The 19,241-nt window shown below is 47.0% G+C and overlaps 1 protein-coding gene across 1 annotated transcript in view; it reads right to left on the minus strand.

The window, feature by feature from the left end:
• Nucleotides 1-3,583: 3,583 nt before the first annotated feature.
• TMEM244 (transmembrane protein 244) overlaps nucleotides 3,584-19,241 on the minus strand; it is a 54,342-nt gene continuing 38,684 nt past the window's right edge. The window contains exons 3-5 of the mRNA XM_063957204.1: nucleotides 18,163-18,288; nucleotides 9,040-9,084; nucleotides 3,584-3,818 (exon numbers count right to left, since the gene is read on the minus strand). Coding sequence (XP_063813274.1) covers nucleotides 3,745-3,818; nucleotides 9,040-9,084; nucleotides 18,163-18,288 — 245 coding nt within the window. The 3' untranslated portion in view covers nucleotides 3,584-3,744. The remainder of the gene's footprint in view (nucleotides 3,819-9,039; nucleotides 9,085-18,162; nucleotides 18,289-19,241) is intronic.

The following is a 19,241-nucleotide window of genomic DNA, read 5'->3' on the forward strand; positions in this document are numbered from 1 at the left end:
TTCTTATCTTTCTCTGAAATAACAACAAAGATTGAAATCCCTGCTAAAGCAGAGTGCTCCACAGAATTCATTTTGAGATCTATTTCTTTCAATCTAAAACAGCCAGAAGTGAAAAGGAGCTTGTGATCTTCTGCCAAAAGTACTTCAGAATTGTGAAACATTTTTATACTGTATCCCATTTTCCTCTGTATATGTATTTAATTACTTTTACAGATTAATGCAAATTTAGTTTCTTTCCATCTGTATTTATTGATATTCTCTACATATGCTGCACAAGTCTTTCGCTTATGATCCCTTATCCTTTCCACACTAAGTATGTTGTCCTGAGTGTGTAAGTGTGACTGTGAAGCGTCTGGTGAAAGTCATGGTCTGGGGATGTATGTCAGCCAGTGACGGATTTTACCTATGGGGCAGGACTGCAGCCTTCACAGTAAAATTTGCCACCTCAGCTCATGTCAGTGAGCCAGATGCATGCCGTAACTGCACTGGCTTCACTGTGACTTCCTATTGAATGTCCTATCTGCTAGTCACTTAGAGGACAGACAATCCCATTGGAAGGTGTTTCTCCCTCTGTTACAGCCAGATCGGGTTGTGTTTAGCACCCACAGAAAGCACGCGCCTTGCCTTTTGGGCAGCCCTAACCGGCTTCTATGGGCTGCATCTGATGCAGTCCATAAGAGCCGGAGTTTTGCGTATATGCAGGAGCGGTTCTAGGCACGGGCAAGCAGGGCAGGCGCCCGGGGCACTATGGCCCGCGGGCGCCTGCCGCCCACCCACACCTCGCTGCCTGCACCCCTCTCCCCGTCTGCAGCAAGCGCCATGGGCTGTGTGTAATTGACCTCTAGTGTCTGTGCGGCGCTGCTATGGGAGAGACGTCATGATGTCTCTCCCATAGAGAGGAGCAGCAGCGGACGGGAAACAGTAGCGGGGCTGGTGACTATTGTTTTGGGTTTTTTTTAGTGTTTGTTAGCGGTGCTGCTGGGGGCACAACTACAGGGGGCACAAACCAAGGGGCACAGCTACTCCGGGCACTACTACAGGGGGCACAACTACTGGGGGCAAATCTACAGGGGACACAACTGCTGGGATCAAATCTACAGGGTGCACAACTACTGGGGGCATAACTACTAAGGCCATAACTACAGGGGGCATAACCGCGGCCACGCCCCTTCCCTATGAATCCACGCCCCTATGGGGGCACGCCTTTGATATTGGGTGGAGGCGGAGCCGAAGGAAACTTTCGCCCTGGGCGCCACAAGGTCTAGAACCAGCCCTGTGTATATGCAGTCCTGCTGATATACATGTGCTGGTCCAGGTGCCTGTCAGCTACATTGTGCAGGTGCTGGGACCCAGCCAGCGGCAACCCCCTTCCTAGACCCAGGTAGGAGCCATCACTGATATCAGCTGCCTGTGTTGGATGTTTTTTCAGATCGTGGAAGGAATGCTGAACACCACAAAATATATCAACACTAGAGACAATGGGGGTCATTCTGCGTTGATCGTAGCTGTGCTAAATTTAGCACAGCTACGATCATTCACACTGACATTGGGGGGGACGCCCAGCACAGGGCTAGTCCGCCCCACATGTCAGTGCCGCCCCCCTCCCCACAGAAGTGCAAAGGCATCGCACAGCGGCAATGCCTTTGCACTTCAAGAGTAGCTACCGACCAGCGCAGCTTTAGCGTGCTGGCCAGAAACTACTCGTCGCTCCCCAGCCCGCGGCGGCTGCGTGACGTCACACCTGCCACCCCAATGGTCCGGCACACGGCACAGTGTACCATGTCATGCTGGATTCGGCAACATAGCATCGTACGCAATATCTTCTGGTCCATGTCATGCTGGATTCGGCAACATAACATCGTATGCAATATCTTCTGGTCCATGTCATGCTGGATTCGGCAACATAGCATCGTATGCAATATCTTCTGGTTGGCCGTGCAGCAAGGCCAGCCAATAGATATTGTGTATGACCCGCAGGGGCACTCAATCGGGCATACACACTAAGTTCCGGATGATATTTTGCTCCGATTTGGCTGGAGACTACATATCGTGCCGAGATTGTTAAGGTGTGGACCCAGCCTACATATGTGTTTCATTGAACACTAATTGGTGGCTTTTTGTATTGTTCTCACTTTTAGTTAACAAGATACATTTCCCACTCTACACTTACTGAGGCCTCATCCGCACTAGTGAAATTGCCACAAGAATCAATGATGCCTCTGACAATCCTATTTTAAGAGAATGTATAAGAAATAGCCACAAGAGAACAATTGGCACCCAGTACTTTAGTATCCAACTCGCCACAAGTTGTGGCAATGGATACCAAATTATCAGAGCAATTCAGCATTGGTCCTGAGCAGGCACAGCTGCGCTAAAAAACAGCTATCAATGAGTTGGATCTAACTCTCAATATATTAAATTAGTAGCTCTTCCAACACACCCATGAGGTGGCTGCCTACTGTCGTTTTTGTTTTTGGGAGTGTCGCCAGTAGCCCTGATCCCCAGCTTTTCTTTCTGTTCAGTTTTATGATCACTTTTACATTGCGAGATGGGTTTAAAGTTTTCCTTCTGTTTGTCACACTACGGAGCTTTCCAAACTGGATTTGGATTCCAAAGTTTGGGATCCCGGCAGTCGGAACCCCTCCCCCCCCCCCCCCCCCCCAAATCCGCGTCTGCAAGGGGTCTATGCCATCCATATACAGTAACTTAAAACAGTGACACAACCAGGCAGGTAGACATGATATTGTTGAGTCTATGGTTTCCGAAGTCACAAAATCGCCTCTGGTCTGATCTACTCCATTCATTAGAAGAAAACACTTGACTATCTTAAAAATAGACAGAGATATTTAGGCGATCTGAACATAAACTACTAATTTGGACAAAATATAAATACAGGATGAGGCAAAAAACTCCCAGATTTTAAAGGTTAACAAAAAAGGCATGGTAAATGTTATTTCAAATTTTAGTACATAATGTAAAAGTGAATGGAATACAGTTTATTTTCAGTTGGTTTTAAATATAATATTATTTCTTGGTGTACATTCAGTTCATTAATGGTTTTGGTTGATGTCTGTAGACCTCAGCTTTTAGATTGCCCCGTTGCTTGTGTAGAGGCATTTCATGAAGCTGATGAGGAATGATTTCTGCCCAGTAATTAAATTTCTGCTTGTTAACGTAGCCAAACAAATGAAAGTGAGCTTTGTCAAGAAATTGCAGCAATAATGCCGGAAATGACGAATGAAGGCCACTATCTGGACGATATCCTATACAAAATAAACTGTATTCCATGCACTTTTAGATTATGTACTAACATTTTGAATAGCATTTACCATGCCTTTTTTGTTAACCTTTAAAATCTGAGTTTTTTGCCTCACCCTGTATATACTGGCAACTTGAAAAGAAAAAAAAGCATCCTAATCTGAGGCATTCACCCAGATTTATTTTCCATCCATTTTGGAGTGTTCCTTTATCCCCTTCAAACTGTCTTTCCATAAGCTTTTGCTCTGCTTGTTTCCCTTTCGTCCTTTATGTTCCCCTTTTCAAAAAACAAAACAAATGCTGTCACTTCTTTTCAGTTGGAGATTTAATGCATATCTCTACACTGGTTTTCTTTACAAATAAGTAAAAAAAGAAATGTTGCTTTTCTAGGTACACAGTCATGTTTTGCATTTTACCTCAATGTTTTCATACTTTATTTTTTAATTGAAACAATATTGCCTGTTTTCAAGTATTAGATGATCGTTGTCATTGAAAGGAGCTTCTGAATGTGACGTATGCAAGAGTTTGGCCGGATAATATCATAAGAAGCAATCCACAGCCTGAAAAACAAGAGTCAATGTTTAATGAACACTCCCATCAAATTCATGAATAATATACAGGGCCAGACTGTCACTTGGTAAATGGGGATGCTGTTAAGATGCCGGCTGTCGGGATCCCGGCAGTCAGAATACAGACGCTGGAATCCCGACACCCATCAAAATGCCGACAGTGAAATCCCAACAGGGTCAGAAGTTTGACGCAACTACTTTAGCATGGGATGTCGTTTTTTGACAAAAAAATGCGGATTAGACTAAGATGCACCAGTAGTAGCAAACCTAGTAATTCTAAGTATATGTAATCATACTTACCGGCTTTCTGGTTGCCCTATGTGGGAGGGGGCAACCAGGTCAGTATTACAGAGGGCATGGCTTCATCGCTGGTGGGCGGCACATGGGTATGGATGAATGATTGCATCATTGTAGCCCTGCCCACCACTAGTCAATGCACTGATTACTGGCACTGACTAGCGGGGGCGGGACTGCGATGATGCAATTCAGTATGATTCGCGCCATTGGCCTCCCCGGAACGTTCACTATGAGGGGAGGCTGCAAAAGGGGGGTCTGCGCGGTTGAGGCCGCATCCGGGACACCTGTCTACCTTTCCAGGGAGCCAGGGGGTAGGCAAGTATGTAATTAGTTCTTATTGTTAGCCACTGGAGCTAAGCAGATTTAGGAAGTGTGTATCAGTACCTCCTACTACCCTGTGGCCACACATTACATAGATCTGCTTAGCTGCAGTTTACGCATAGTTAGCAAGGCATGCTTTGTGTGTTTTAAATACAGGGGGGTTTTAATGAAAGTTATTACTGGCAAGGTGCATATACAATTCTTAGAGTGTGCAGCAGCATGATACTAAAAGCCTTAGCATGGTAGCACCTCCTAATATATTTAAAAATAGGGAGTGCAATCCAGTCGTCCGTCCCCCGTCTCCAATTTTACCTCTATATTTGTGTATATATTGCACACTTGAAGGTAAGTCTCCTTCAATCTGGTATTGGCACCCCTCCCATCTACCCACAGAAGTTTTAATTAGCACAGGTTCCCACATTTCAGATCACATATTAATAAGGGCTCTATTTGAAGTAGGACCTAGATTCATTTATATAATATGATAGTATTAGAGCCGTTAGGGACCCATATGATGAAGTTCGCTTGGGCATTGGATGGGCCCAGATCTTTGCCCAAATGTGTGCTAAAAACTTTACTTATACTCTATGTTAATTGTAAGAGTTTATCAAACTTATTTTTACTATCAGTGTTCTTAGTGCTTAGAATGTGCATCAGTATTGGCCTGCATGGTACTAGAAGCCTTAGCATGGTAGCACCTCTTAATATGTTTAAAAATAGGGTGTGCAATCATGTCAGTGAGTGAGTGAGTGAGTGAGGGCTTTCGCATTTATATATATATATAGATCTGTATTCATTCTATGCTTAAGGCCCATACACACGGTGAGATTTGGGCTAGGCCCGATTCTCACTATGCTATAGGGGCAGGGCCGGCTCCAGGCCTACTAGCACCCTGAGCGAGAAAATGTAAAAGCGCCCCCCCCCCCCCATGTGCGCGCTCCCGGACAAGTGGGCATGGCCTCTGGAAAAGTGGGCGTGGCCTCGTAACTTCATATCATCAAACTGTAAATATATAGACATGACATGCCCCCCAGCAGTGCCAGCTACACATGACATGCCCCGCAGCAGTGCCTGCTAGACATGACATGCCCTGCATCAGTGCCAGCTACACATGACATGCCCCGCATCAGTGCCAGCTACACATGACATGCCCCGCATCAGTGCCAGCTAGACATGACATGCCCCGCAGCAGTGCCAGCTACACATGACATGCCCCCCAGCAGTGCCAGCTACACATGATAGTGTTCACTTTTTAGGGCATGGTGCTGATCACAGGGGGGGGCACATTTTTAAGTTAGGAGGGCAAAATGATGTACATACTGCTTGTTGTTCCCATACCTATATGCCAAAGCATGGACAGTGCGCGCCGAAGGCGCGCAGCAAAAATTAAGGGGAGTTACTTTGTGGGGAAGGTACGTAGCCACATAATAGTGGCAATTTGCATTACACCACACAGTAGTGCAGCTAATACACACTGCACCAGGTAGAACCTCCTATACACTTTGCGCCAGGCACAGCACTGAGACACATTGCACCAGGGAGAGCACTGAGACACATTACCTAGCCACAGACGCCTAGCGGGAACACTACATGACATGCCCCCCAGCAGTGCCAGCTACACGTGACATGCTCCCCAGCAGTGCCAGCTACACGTGACATGCCCCCCAGCAGTGCCAGCTACACGTGACATGCCCCCTCAGCAGTGCCAGCTACACGTGACATGCCCCCCAGCAGTGCCAGCTACACGTGACATGCCCCCCCAGCAGTGCCAGCTACACATGACATGCCCCCCAGCAGTGCCAGCTACATAAATGGCCACACAGTGCCAGATATGCACCCACAGTTCAGATACATAAATGCCCCCAAAGTGCCAGATACATAAATGCCCCCACAGTGCAGATATGCCCCCCACAGTGCCAGATATATAAATGCCCCCACAGTGCCAGATACATAAGTGCCCACACAGTGCCAGATACATAAGTGCCCACAGTGCCAGATATGTCCCCACAGTGCCAGATATAAAAATGGCCACACAGTGCCAGATATGTCCCCACAGTGCCAGATATAAAAATGCCCCCACAGTGCCAGATATGCCCCCACAGGGCCAGATACATAAATGCCCCCAGTGCCAGATACATAAATGCCCCCAGTGCCAGATGCATAAATGCCCCCAGTGCCAGATGCATAAGTGCCCACACAGTGCCAGATACATTATTGCCCCCCACAGTGCCAGATACATTAATGCCCCCCACAGTGCCAGATATTCCCCGCAGTGCCAGATACATTAATGCCCCCCACAGTGCCAGATACATTAATGCCCCCCACAGTGCCAGATACATTAATGCCCCCCACAGTGCCAGATACATTAATGCCCCACAGTGCCAGATACATAAGTGCCCACACAGTGCCAGATACATAAGTGCCCACACAGTGCCACATACATAAGTGCCCCCACAGTGCCAGATACATAAGTGCCCCCACAGTGCCAGATATGTCCCCACAGTGCCAGATATAAAAATGCCCACACAGTGCCAGATATGTCCCCACAGTGCCAGATATAAAAATGCCCCCACAGTGCCAGATATGCCCCCACAGGGCCAGATGCATAAATGCCCCCAGTGCCAGATACATAAATGCCCCCAGTGCCAGATGCATAAGTGCCCACACAGTGCCAGATACATTATTGCCCCCCACAGTGTCAGATACATTAATGCCCCCCACAGTGCCAGATATGCCCCTGCAGTGCCAGATACATTAATGCCCCCTACAGTGCCTGACACATTAATGCCCCCACAGTGCCAGATACATTAATGCCCCCCACAGTGCCAGATACATTATTGCCCCCGTGCCAGATATGCCCCCAGTGCCAGATACATTAATGCCCCCAGTGCCAGATATGCCCCCACAGTGCCAGATACATTAATGCCCCCAGTGCCAGATATGCCCCCACAGTGATAGATACATTAATGCCCCCAGTGCCAGATATGCCCCCACAGTGCCAGATACATTAATGCCCCCAGTTCCAGATATTCCCCCACAGTGCCAGATACATTAATGCCCCCACAGTGCAGATATGCCCCCACAGTGCCAGATACATAAATGCCCCCACAGTGCAAGATACATAAACGCCCCCAGTGCCAGATAAATAAATGCCCCCAGTGCCAGATATGCTCCTACAGTGCCAGATAAATAAATGCCCCCACAGCGCCTGATAAATAAATGCCCGCACAGTGCTAGATAAATTAATGCCCCCACAGTGCAGATATGACCCCACAGTGCAGCCCCCACATAATGCCATCCATAAATGCCCCCAATACCTGCTGCCCTGGGAGAGGGAGGAGTGCTGCTGTCTGAGGGCGCAGGGCCGCGGGCGGTGTGGCGGCGGTGCGGGTGGTGTGCGCTATGTGCGTCAGATGCCAGCGCCGCACAGCTTGTAAGCACACAATAGTTTAAGGCCGGGCAGCGCAGCGCAGCACAGGGCCGGCTCCAGGAACGAAAATGGCGGCGCCAGCGCGTGGCGCCCATTAAGGGTGGCGCCCCGCGCGGCCGCTCAATTCGAACGTGCCTGGAGCCGGCCCTGGATAGGGGCTAGGTCGGCATCGCAAGCACATAATGAGTGTGCTTGCGATACTATGTGCGATTTTGGCTAAGTGTCAGTTTTGACTATCTCTTCTATAGAGATAGTCAAAATTGACTTGCCTGCACAGTCTATCTATGCTTGCGATGCCGACCGCGCATCGGCATCGAATCGAGATCGCAAGGTGACTTTCACCTTGTGATCTGCACTAACTTTTCTTACGATTTTGACTATATAGTCAAAATCGTAAGAAAATATCTCCTCATGTGTACACACCATTAGAGATATCTTTTCTGGGAATGTATCATTGTTGAATAAAATATTTGTATTTATTAAAACTGTATGGACAGCGCTTCACTCTGTTTGTTTTTATGAGATGAAAGCATTTACTATGTTACCTCACACTGTGCTACTCTGATTGTAAATAGTGCTTTTGTGGTATATTTTATGGTCATTCACCCCCCCTCACTCCAATCCCATCATTCCCTCACCTCATTTGGTGTTCATACACTTGAGTCTAATAAAGCTACTACTGAACTGAATACCTTTATCAAAAGTCCTAACTTCACTGGATCCCTGACCCTCACAGTTCCTGCCTATTACTGCTTATAAGACAGGGCTTCTAACATTATAAAACAAAAAGCATTCTATGAATAGGAGCATTTCATATAAAAATTTCCAATGGTGACACTGAGAATGACTGTCTAGGTGTCAGTGGGTACATGGAAGTACTAGGTAGAGCTCCAATGTTTTCCAGTTTTCCCAAGAAAACTCATTTTTGACAATCCAAAACTTAACTTGCCATTCTCATTTTGCCACCATTTTGACTCCTTATGCAATTAATTAATAACAGGAAAGGTTGTTACCCTATTTGGGACAAAGTAAGGTATAATGGGATGGAATATGTGACCTAAGCAAACTTCAGGCCACATGGGTGTACCAGTATTTAATTTCAATATTTTTTGGAAGCTAGAAAACACCACTTCCATACATAATAACTGATATTACTGACATTACCTATTTGCAGCCACCATTGCCATATGACAGGAACTTGTTGAGTAACTAGAAAAGAGATACAGAAATATGCAATTGATCAGTCAGCACATACACACATATACAGTATGCCAGTGCTCATTATTAGTCCCAGCCAGGTAACATAGTAACATAGTTTCTGAGGTTGAAGGTCCTGTACAAATATGATAGTTTTCTACTGTCAGACTTTCCAAGACATGTGGGTGTTCAAAGTGGTCACTCAGATGTTTTGTTAGTGTACTTGACATGTTTGTAGCATCCTACTCTGTTATAACTTTTACTTTTATTGTTGTGGTACGTTTGTTGTGTAACTCATCATCTGTCCATGCAGACTCTTTTGGACGGAACATTTCCGGAATGCATGACATTGCACCACTCTGCAATAAAGAAAGCCTTATTGGACTTCCGCTTTGTTGCACTCGCCCCCTGCCGGCATTATGGCAGCCAGGATCCTGGTGTCTGCATGCTAGCCGCCGGTATCCCAACCCCAACCCTTTTCAGGCTGGACATATGATTTTAGCGCAAAGTTGTACACAACAAAAGGACCAATGGCAATTTTTTTCTATCAAATTGCAACTCGCATTACCCAAAAAGCAATGTTATAACAGGCAAGATGATTTAGGCAATAGTATGTGTCACGTCTAGCAAAGTTTGAGGATCCGGCAGCTGAGATTTGCCCGAGGAGGTAGCAGGCTATGAATGAACCAGATGAGGGGGCTGGATATAGTTCCTTCGCATGGGACACGGAGCAATGAAGAACGTAGGCGGGGTTTGAGAGTCAATGGAAAGTATGTATTATGTACAGGGCTGAGCTAGAGGACCGAGGCTGGAGCACGATGGTTAAAGACGTGGCAGGGGGCGAAGAACTGTGGACTGTGATTTGAAAGACGAGACTGTAGATGAACTGTGGATGGTGGTTGAAGACGTGGCTGGAGACAAGGACTGTGGACTGTGGTTTGTTAAATGAGGCTGAAGATAATAATCTGCAGGCTGTGGTCGGTGGTACAAAGGCGTGGCTGGTGAAGGAGATCTGTGGAGTGTGGCTTGAAAGACGAGGCAGAAGACCCAGGGCCGACTGTGCCCAAAGAGTCTTACTGGACCGGGTTTTCCAGGAGCGCTTCCACAGGTAGTAACAGGCTAGAGACGGCAGGGCTGCAGCAGCAACAGAGAACCGACCAAACAGGATCAGGAGGAACCAGAATACAGCAGGAATCCTGGGAGCACAGGCTAAAGCACCTACAACAGGGTTGTAACTTGAAGCACTGGCATCCCTGTCCTAAACCAGCCCCCTTTTATAGGGAGAGCTTCCCCTGGATTGGCTGGAAGAAACAGGAAACGGGAACTAAGCTTAAAACTTGGTCTCCAACATGGCGGCGCTCAGTAATGCAGACCTTTTTGCAAAGCCACAATGCTCACTGCCCCTGGTCTCCTAGCAACGGCTCAGCAAGAGCGACCCGCTGTAGCGGCGCCCCGCCGCCACGAGCGGACCCCCTCACCGCCGCTACTGCTGCCCACGGATCCGACGCAGCAGCCCACCTCCGCCGCTGCCCGCACATCGCCAAGGAAGCCAGCTCCGCGACCTCAGCGTACTGGTAAGACTCCGGACGCTGACAGTACACCCCCCCTTTGCGAGTGGACTCCGGACACCTATGTGGTTTAGTTGGAAACTTGGCATGAAATGTCCGAAGAAGTCTTGGAGCATGGACATCCTCTGTATCTACCCAAGATCTCTCCTCTGGCCCATACCCCCTCCAATCAACAAGGTACTGGATGCGACCATAACGTCTGCGAGAATCGAGGATCTTGTGAATCTCAAATTCGTCTCCATGTGCTGATTGGATCTTGGGTGATTTAGGCACAGCGGCTCTGAACCGATTAAGTACCAATGGTTTTAAGAGAGAAATATGAAATTCATTAGGAATTCTCAACTGCGGAGGTAATTTCACTTTGTAAGCCACAGGATTCAACACTTTTTCAATTGGGTAAGGCCCAATAAATCTGGGAGCAAACTTTGTTGTAGGAATCTTTAATCTTAGGTTACGTGTGGAAACCCAAACCCGATCTACTACCTTAAGGCTTGGTACAGCTTTTCGTTTCAGATCTGCATAGGTCTTATATCTCTTGGATGTCTTGAGCAAAGTCTTGTGAACTTGTCTCCAGGCTTCAGTAAATTGTCGAAGTGTTGACTCTGCGGCAGGAACCTCGAGCGTAGGCAGAAGTTGGAAGTCAGGAACTCTTGGATGGTAACCATAATTAATGAAGAATGGAGAAGATTTTGTGGCAGAGTGATAAAGATTGTTATGGGCAATTTCTGTGAATGGGAGGAAGTCAAGCCAGTCGTCCTGTGAGGAGGACATGAATAAATGCAGAAAAGTCTCCAGATCCTGGTTCACTCTCTCTGTTTGACCATCCGTTTGGGGATGATATCCTGAGGAGAAGTTCAATTTCACACCAAGAGCAGAACATAGGGATCTCCAAAACTTGGCCACAAATTGAGGACCTCTATCAGACACGATTTCCTGTGGTAGACCATGGAGTCGAAAGATCTCTGCTATAAACAATTTTGCCAACTGGGATGCAGATGGAAGATTAGCCAGAGGAACAAAGTGTGCCATTTTAGAGAATCGGTCAACTATGACCCATACGGTGGTCTGCCCACCAGACGTAGGTAAATCTGTATTAAAGTCCATAGAAATATGCGTCCATGGTCTTAGTGGTACCGGTAAAGGATGGAGTAACCCAGCTGGTGGACCCTTGGGATTTTATGCTGAGTACATTTTGGACAGGCAGCTACGAATTTCTGAACGTCAGTCCTGAGATGAGGTCACCAGTAGGAGTGCTGAATGAATTTAAGTGTCTTATGACCGCCCGCATGGCCCATGAAGGAGGAGGAGTGAGCCCATGTAAGAAGTTTTTTGCGAAGATTTGGTGCAACGAAGATCTTCCCTGGAGGAGGAAGTGGAGAGGTATTAGTTGCAGAAAAGAGGTGGATTCCAGGATAAATTGCTCTTTTGAACGGTCAGAGGGTTCTTCTGAACTTAGGGAGCGAGATAATGCATCTGCCTTTTTGTTGAGGGAACCTGGTCGGTAACTGAGTTTAAAATTAAAACGGGTAAAGAAGAGTGCCCATCTTGCTTGGCGTGGGTTCAGACATCGGGCTGACTGTAGATACAGGAGGTTCTTGTGATCCGTGGTCACCGAAATTGGATGCTGAGCTCCCTCCAACAAATACCTCCACTCCTCAAAGGCCAACTTAATTGCCAGTAATTCCTGTTCCCCAATATCGTAATTCTGTTCAGCGGGGGAGAATCTTCACGAGAAGAACGCACAAGGATGGACCTTCTTGTCCTCGAAAAGCTGGGATAATACTGCTCCCACTCCCACAGTAGAGGCATCAACCTCCACCAAGAACGGACGGCTGAGATCGGGTTGTCAAAGAACTGGAGCAGTCGTGAAGGCCTCCTTTAAAGATGAAAAAGCTTCCAAAGCCTCAGGAGACCACTTGGCAGGATCGGCTCCCTTCCTAGTTAATGCGGTTATAGGAGCTATGATAGAAGAATAATTTTGAATGAATCTTCGGTAGAAGTTAGCAAACCCCAGGAAATGTTGAATTCCTTTAAGGGTAGCTGGAAGTGCCCAAGCCTGAATCACCTGGACTTTAGCGGGGTCCATCTGTAACCTCTGCCCTGAGAGAATGTAACCGAGGAATGGAATCGTGGGTACTTCAAAGGTGCACTTCTCTAACTTACAGAATAACTGATTCCTTCGTAAACGAGTTAACACTTCTTTGACTTGTTCCCGATGGGTCTTCACATCCCTAGAAAAAATGAGGATGTCATCCAGATACACTACCAAGCAGTCGTAGAGAAGATCTCTGAAGATTTCATTAACGAACTCTTGAAAGACATCTGGGGCGTTACATAGGCCAAAAGGCATTACCAGGTATTCGTAATGGCCATCGCGGGTATTAAATGCCGTCTTCCATTCGTCCCCTGGGCGAATACGTATAAGATTGTAGGCCCCCCGTAAGTCCAACTTAGTAAATACAGTAGCTCCTTTAACACGGTCGAACAGTTCTGGAATCAAGGTAACTGATATCTGTTCTTAACTGTTATGTCATTGAGACCACTATAGTCAATACAGGGCCGCAACCCCCCATCCTTCTTTCTGGCGAAGAAAAATCCTGCTAGAAGACCTGATGAACCCTTTCTCCAAGTTCTCCCGGATATACTCCGACATGGCCTGTGTCTTGGGAAGTGAGAGAGGGTAAATTCGTCCTCGGGGAGGAGTCTTACCGGGTACTAGCTCAATGGGACAATCCCAAGTATGATGCGGAGGCAAGGTGTCCGCCCCATGCTTACTGAAAACATCTTGAAAAGCTTGGTACTCCACAGGAAGGCTGGAAGGGCTGGAAGAACAGAGAGGTCTAACTGAAGGTAAACCGTTCTGGAAGCAGTCTTGTCCCCAAGAGAGAACATCCATAGTTTGCCAATCTATGTGGGGGTTGTGTCTGATTAACCATGGAAACCCTAGGATTAGTTCATGAGAGGCTTTAGGAATTACAAGGAAAGAGATTTTTTCTGAATGGAGAACTCCGACCTTCATCTTGAGAGAAAAAGTACGAAAGGATATAATCCCCTCAGGGATATAACTTCCATCCACTGCGGTAACAGAAATGGTACGATCCAAAGGAACCGTTTGTATTCCAGATCATTTGACCAGAGCTGACGTAAGTCAAGTAGTGCAGGGATGAGAAGAGAAGAAGAAGGGAGCTCCAATTGGGTTAACAGGACAGACTCTTTCTTGGTATGTAATTCTGAGAATTCTAGCTTTACCTCTCCAGCACAAACTAGGAGCGGGCGTTTCCAGGACGTAGATTGCAAGTTTTAACAAAGTGATCAGATGCACCACAATACAGGCAGAGGTTCCCTTGTCGCCGTCTCTGACGTTCTTCATTGGAGAGGCGGGAGCGATTAATCTGCATGGGTTCTTCCGCAGTTGGTGATGATGGTGTTGGTGGAAGAACAACTCTAGGCTTAGGACGATCTGACGCAACCTCTCCATACAGCGTTCTCTGTACCTTAGGTCTAACTTATTGCATAAAGAAATTAATTTATACAACTTATCAGGTACGTCCTGAGTTGCGAGGTCATCTTTGATCTTTTCGGAGAGACCGCTCCAGAAAGCTGCAATGAGAGCCTCCTCGTTCCAGTTCAGTTCTGAGGAAAGGGTGCGAAACTTGATCACGTACTTACTGACCGTACGCGTGCCCTGACGCAGGCGCAGGATCTCCAATGAGGCGGCAGAAGTCCTGCCCGGTTCGTCGAAGATTCTTCGAAAGGTGGCCACAAATTCTGGATAGTTAGCTAAGATGGGATCCATCCTCTCCCACAATGGTGAAGCCCATTCCAATGCTTGCCCGGTAAGTAAAGAAATTATATACTTTGGTTCGTGCTGATGGGAAATTGGCAGACTGTAGTTCGAACTGGATTTCGCACTGGTTAAGAAACCCGCGGCATTGTTTTGGATTCCCATCGAATTTACTGGGAGGTGGCAAATGCAACCTTGGAGTGGTACTGGTACAGGAGGAAGCGGGACCGGAGGTGCTAATGTGGGAGCAGCTGTAGATACTTGAGGGGCCGTGATGGCAACATAGAGAGAATCGAGACGTTCGGACATACTCTGCATGAACTGCACGATTTGAGATTGTGTGGCCTCCTGCTTATTTAAGCGAGACCAGATATCTGCAGTTGAATCCCCTCCTGAGGCCTGATCACCTGTCGAATCCATGAGCCCAGTGCTTACTGTCACATCTAGCAAAGTTTGAGGATCCGGCAGCTGGGATTTGCCCGAGGAGGTAGCAGGCTGTGAATGAACCAGATGAGGGGGCTGGATATAGTTCCTTCGCATGGGACACGGAGCAATGAAGAACGTAGGCAGGGTTTGAGAGTCAATGGAAAGTATTTATTATGTACAGGGCTGAGGTAGAGGACCGAGGCTGGAGCACGATGGTTAAAGACGTGGCAGGGGGCGAAGAACTGTGGACTGTGATTTGAAAGACGAGACTGTAGATGATGAACTGTGGAACTGTGGATGGTGGTTAAAGACGTGGCTGGAGACAAGGACTGTGGACTGTGGTTTGTTAAACGAGGCTGAAGATAATAATCTGCAGGCTATGGTCGGTAGTACAAAGGCGTGGCTGGTGAAGGAGATCTGTGGAGTGTGGCTTGAAAGACGAGGCAGAAGACCCGGGGCCGACTGTGCCCAAAGAGTCTTACTGGACCGGGTTTTCTAGGAGCGCTTCCACAGGCAGTAACAGGCTAGAGACGGCAGGGCTGCAGCAGCAACAGAGAACCGACCAAACAGGATCAGGAGGAACCAGAATACAGCAGGAATCCTGGGAGCACAGGCTAAAGCACCTACAACAGGATTGTAACTTGAAGCACTGGCATCCCTGTCCTAAGCCAGCCCCCTTTTATAGGGAGAGCTTCCCCTGGATTGGCTGGAAGAAACAGGAAACAGGAACTATGCTTAAAACTTGGTCTCCAACATGGCGGTGCCCAGTAATGCAGACCTTTTTGCAAAGCCACAATGCTCACTGCCCCTGGTCTCCTAGCAACGGCTCAGCAAGAGCGACCTGCTGTAGCGGCGTCCCAACGCCACGAGCGGACCCCCTCACCGCCGCTACTGCTGCCCACGGATCCGCCACACATCGCCAAGGAAGCCAGCCCCGCGGCCCCAGCGTACCGGTAAGACTCCGGACGCTGACAGTATGTGTGCATTAAAACAGTAAACCGTAAGGACAAGTCTCCAATTCTGGGAGTTTAGGAATGCCACAAGTGGACTTTTGTGCAGAACAGCAGGGTTGGATTGATCCAAGTTGAGAAGCAAAGCTCCAGGCCAACCACACCCCACAAAACACAGCAAAATATTCAAGTGCTTAACTCAAAAGCTCCCTAACTGTCCTTAGCCCAATTGTAAAGTATCAGAATTATAAGAACGAGCAAAAGTCAGGAAGAAATTTGGGCACAGTCCAGAGAGAGGCAGGGATTTTTTTTTTTCTGTATCCATACAGTTGTAGCACACGCAGTCCCAATATATCACATCTCCCTATCGTACCATTCTATTCACCATAAAAGTTGCTGAAGAGTGGACAATACCAATATGGGAAGCAATATCAGGGTATTCAAGCGTCCGAGAGATTGGCATGATCTCCATGGCTCTCCGCTTCTTCCTGCAGACATAGGCGTGCGCAGCACATTTTATTAGGGGGTGCACGATTGGAGGGGCGTGTCTAGAACCACCTATTGGGTGTGACTAACACCGCCTATTGGGTGTTTCTAGCACTGTATATTGGCACTCAGTACAAACTAACTAATACAGGGAATTTGATTAAATAGAGTGTACAAACCCGAAATCTGTAAGCCTGGGACCTCACTGACCAATTCAAATAATTTAAGGACAATGTAATAGGCAAAACCAGTGCTTGTAGATTCCCATAATAAAATATGTGGAGAAACAGAAGCCAGTCATGTCCCTGTCCCTCACCACAAAATTGAATCTAAGCATGACATATAAACACAATTTATAGTACTTAATGGCCCTCATTCCGAGTTGATCGGTCGCAAGGCGAATTTAGCAGAGTTACACACGCTAAGCCGCCGCCTACTGGGAGTGTATCTTAGCATCTTAAAATTGCGAACGATGTAATCGCAATATTGCGATTACAAACTACTTAGCAGTTTTAGAGTAGCTCCACACTTACTCTGCCTGTGCGATCAGTTCAGTGCTTGTCGTTCCTGGTTTGACGTCACAAACACACCCAGCGTTCGCCCAACCACTCCCCCGTTTCTCCGGCCACTCCTGCGTTTTTTCCGGAAACGGTAGCGTTTTCAGCCACACGCCCATAAAACGCCGTGTTTCCGCCCAGTAACACCCATTTCCTGTCAATCACATTACGATCGCCGGAGCGAGGAAAAAGCCGTGAGTAAAAATACTATCTTCATAGCAAAGATACTTGGCGCAGTCGCAATGCGAATATTGCGCATGCGCACTAAGCGGAATTTCACTGCGATGCGATGAAAAATACCGTGCGAACGACTCGGAATGAGGGCCAATATTTTTTTCAAACTTCTCAATTAGAAACTTTTGTTCTTGGGGTGCTGTGAGAAACATTCTGACACTCTAGGGTGCTATGATTTAAAAAAGTTTGGGAACTACTGCTATAGGGCATCCATAAATGGGCTCTTGATTAAAAAAAAAAAAAAGAAAAAAGGGGGACTAAGGGGCACACGGATATAAATACATGCACAGATATATTAAACAAATGTTATATATAATATCCAAAGATAACCGGCACTCATGAATGACAGACAGCATGCCCCGGTGCCCCGACTATTAAACACATGGTGGACAGACGTATGGCTGGCACTCGGGGATTAATAAGGCAATGAAGCAAATTCAGCGTTTTGGGGCGCAAACCCCTTTATCAAGATCAAGGTTTTGATAAAGGGGTTTGCTCCTTGAAACGCTGAATTTGCTTCATTGCCTTATTAGTCCCCGAGTGCCAGCCATACGTCTGACCAATCAGCTTCTTCATACAATTGTATAGTATGCAAATTATAAATGTTACTTCAATACTGATTGGTTGCCATGGGCAACTTCTCCACTGGCTCACTTCTCCACCCTTTTCACTGCTTCATGATTAGACCCCTAGGGGAGAGACATAAAGCATCTCTCCCCACAAAGTGCGGGAGCTGGGAGCCAGAGGACGTGGCAGCCTGCAGCCGAGGGCATGTACAGCTGGTACTTCCACCAGGGATTTGGTGAAGTGTGACCTTACCGCCCGCACACCCCTCCTTATGGCCCTGGCTATGGCAGTGGGAGTTGGAACTGTCCTGACGTCCCGCAATTCTTGACTTTTGGCCTGATTCATTGACAGCTGGGATATAGTGTATGTATACCAGCAGCAGGTGCACATGGCATAGAAAGGGTATAAACAGGAGTGGGGAAAGGGCTGCCTTGACCCCTTCTCACACATTGGCTAACAGTTTAATATTGCAAGTGTAAAAATAAAAAAAACCTTGTATTCATACACAGATTATTTACCTGCACAACAGGTGATGACATGAACAAGGGTCACTGTGACAGAGTAGTCCCATACTATGGATCCAACAACGGGGACAAACAGAAGGCCACTCAGGAAAAATGTGATCCCTGCAGAAATCAGTTGTACTGGAGACATAGCAAAGGTGTGCTTAATAGAGAGGTTATATTTACATCTGTTTATACATTATATACGCCTAAAATGAGCAAGCAAATCCTACCATCGTTTAGATAATTATCATCAAAAATACTATTACTAGAAGCATAAAGTACTAGAAGCAAACTTATTTGTAATGTAACTAGTATTATGTTAATCTTAATTAATTTGAATAAAAGGGGGAGAAGGGGAAAATGAATGAGTTGCAAAGGATACATCTAGATTTTCAGTACATAGGTGGTCATTCCGAGTTGTTCGCTCTGCAATTTTCTTCGCATCGCAGCGATTTTCCGCTAATTGCGCATGCGCAATGTTCGCACTGCGACTGCGCCAAGTAAATTTGCTATGCAGTTAGGTATTTTACTCACGGCATTACGAGGTTTTTTCTTCGTTCTGGTGTTCGTAATGTGATTGACAGGAAGTGGGTGTTTCTGGGCGGAAACTGGCCGTTTTATGGGAGTGTTTGAAAAAACGCTACCGTTTCTGGGAAAAACGCGGGAGTGGCTGGAGAAACGGAGGAGTGTCTGGGCGAACGCTGGGTGTGTTTGTGACGTCAAACCAGGAACGACAAGCACTGAACTGATCGCACTGGAAGAGTAAGTCTCGAGCTACTCAGAAACTGCACAGAGAAGTCTTTTCGCAATATTGCGAATCTTTCGTTCGCAATTTTGATAAGCTAAGATTCACTCCCAGTAGGCGGCGGCTTAGCGTGTGCAAAGCTGCTAAAAGCAGCTTGCGAGCGAACAACTCGGAATGAGGGCCATAGAGCTATTCCATGATAGTGACGCTATTGTATGTCTATCACACCATTACAACATTTGTACACAAGGGGGTGCTACTCCCCAAACAATATGTCATAGATCAGTAAATAGAGGAAAACAGGATATAGGGCAGTGGTTCTCAAACTGTGTGCAGCGGCACCCTG

Source organism: Pseudophryne corroboree, chromosome 2 (assembly GCF_028390025.1).
Source record: "Pseudophryne corroboree isolate aPseCor3 chromosome 2, aPseCor3.hap2, whole genome shotgun sequence".
In the NCBI taxonomy this organism is placed as follows: Eukaryota; Metazoa; Chordata; class Amphibia; order Anura; family Myobatrachidae; genus Pseudophryne; species Pseudophryne corroboree.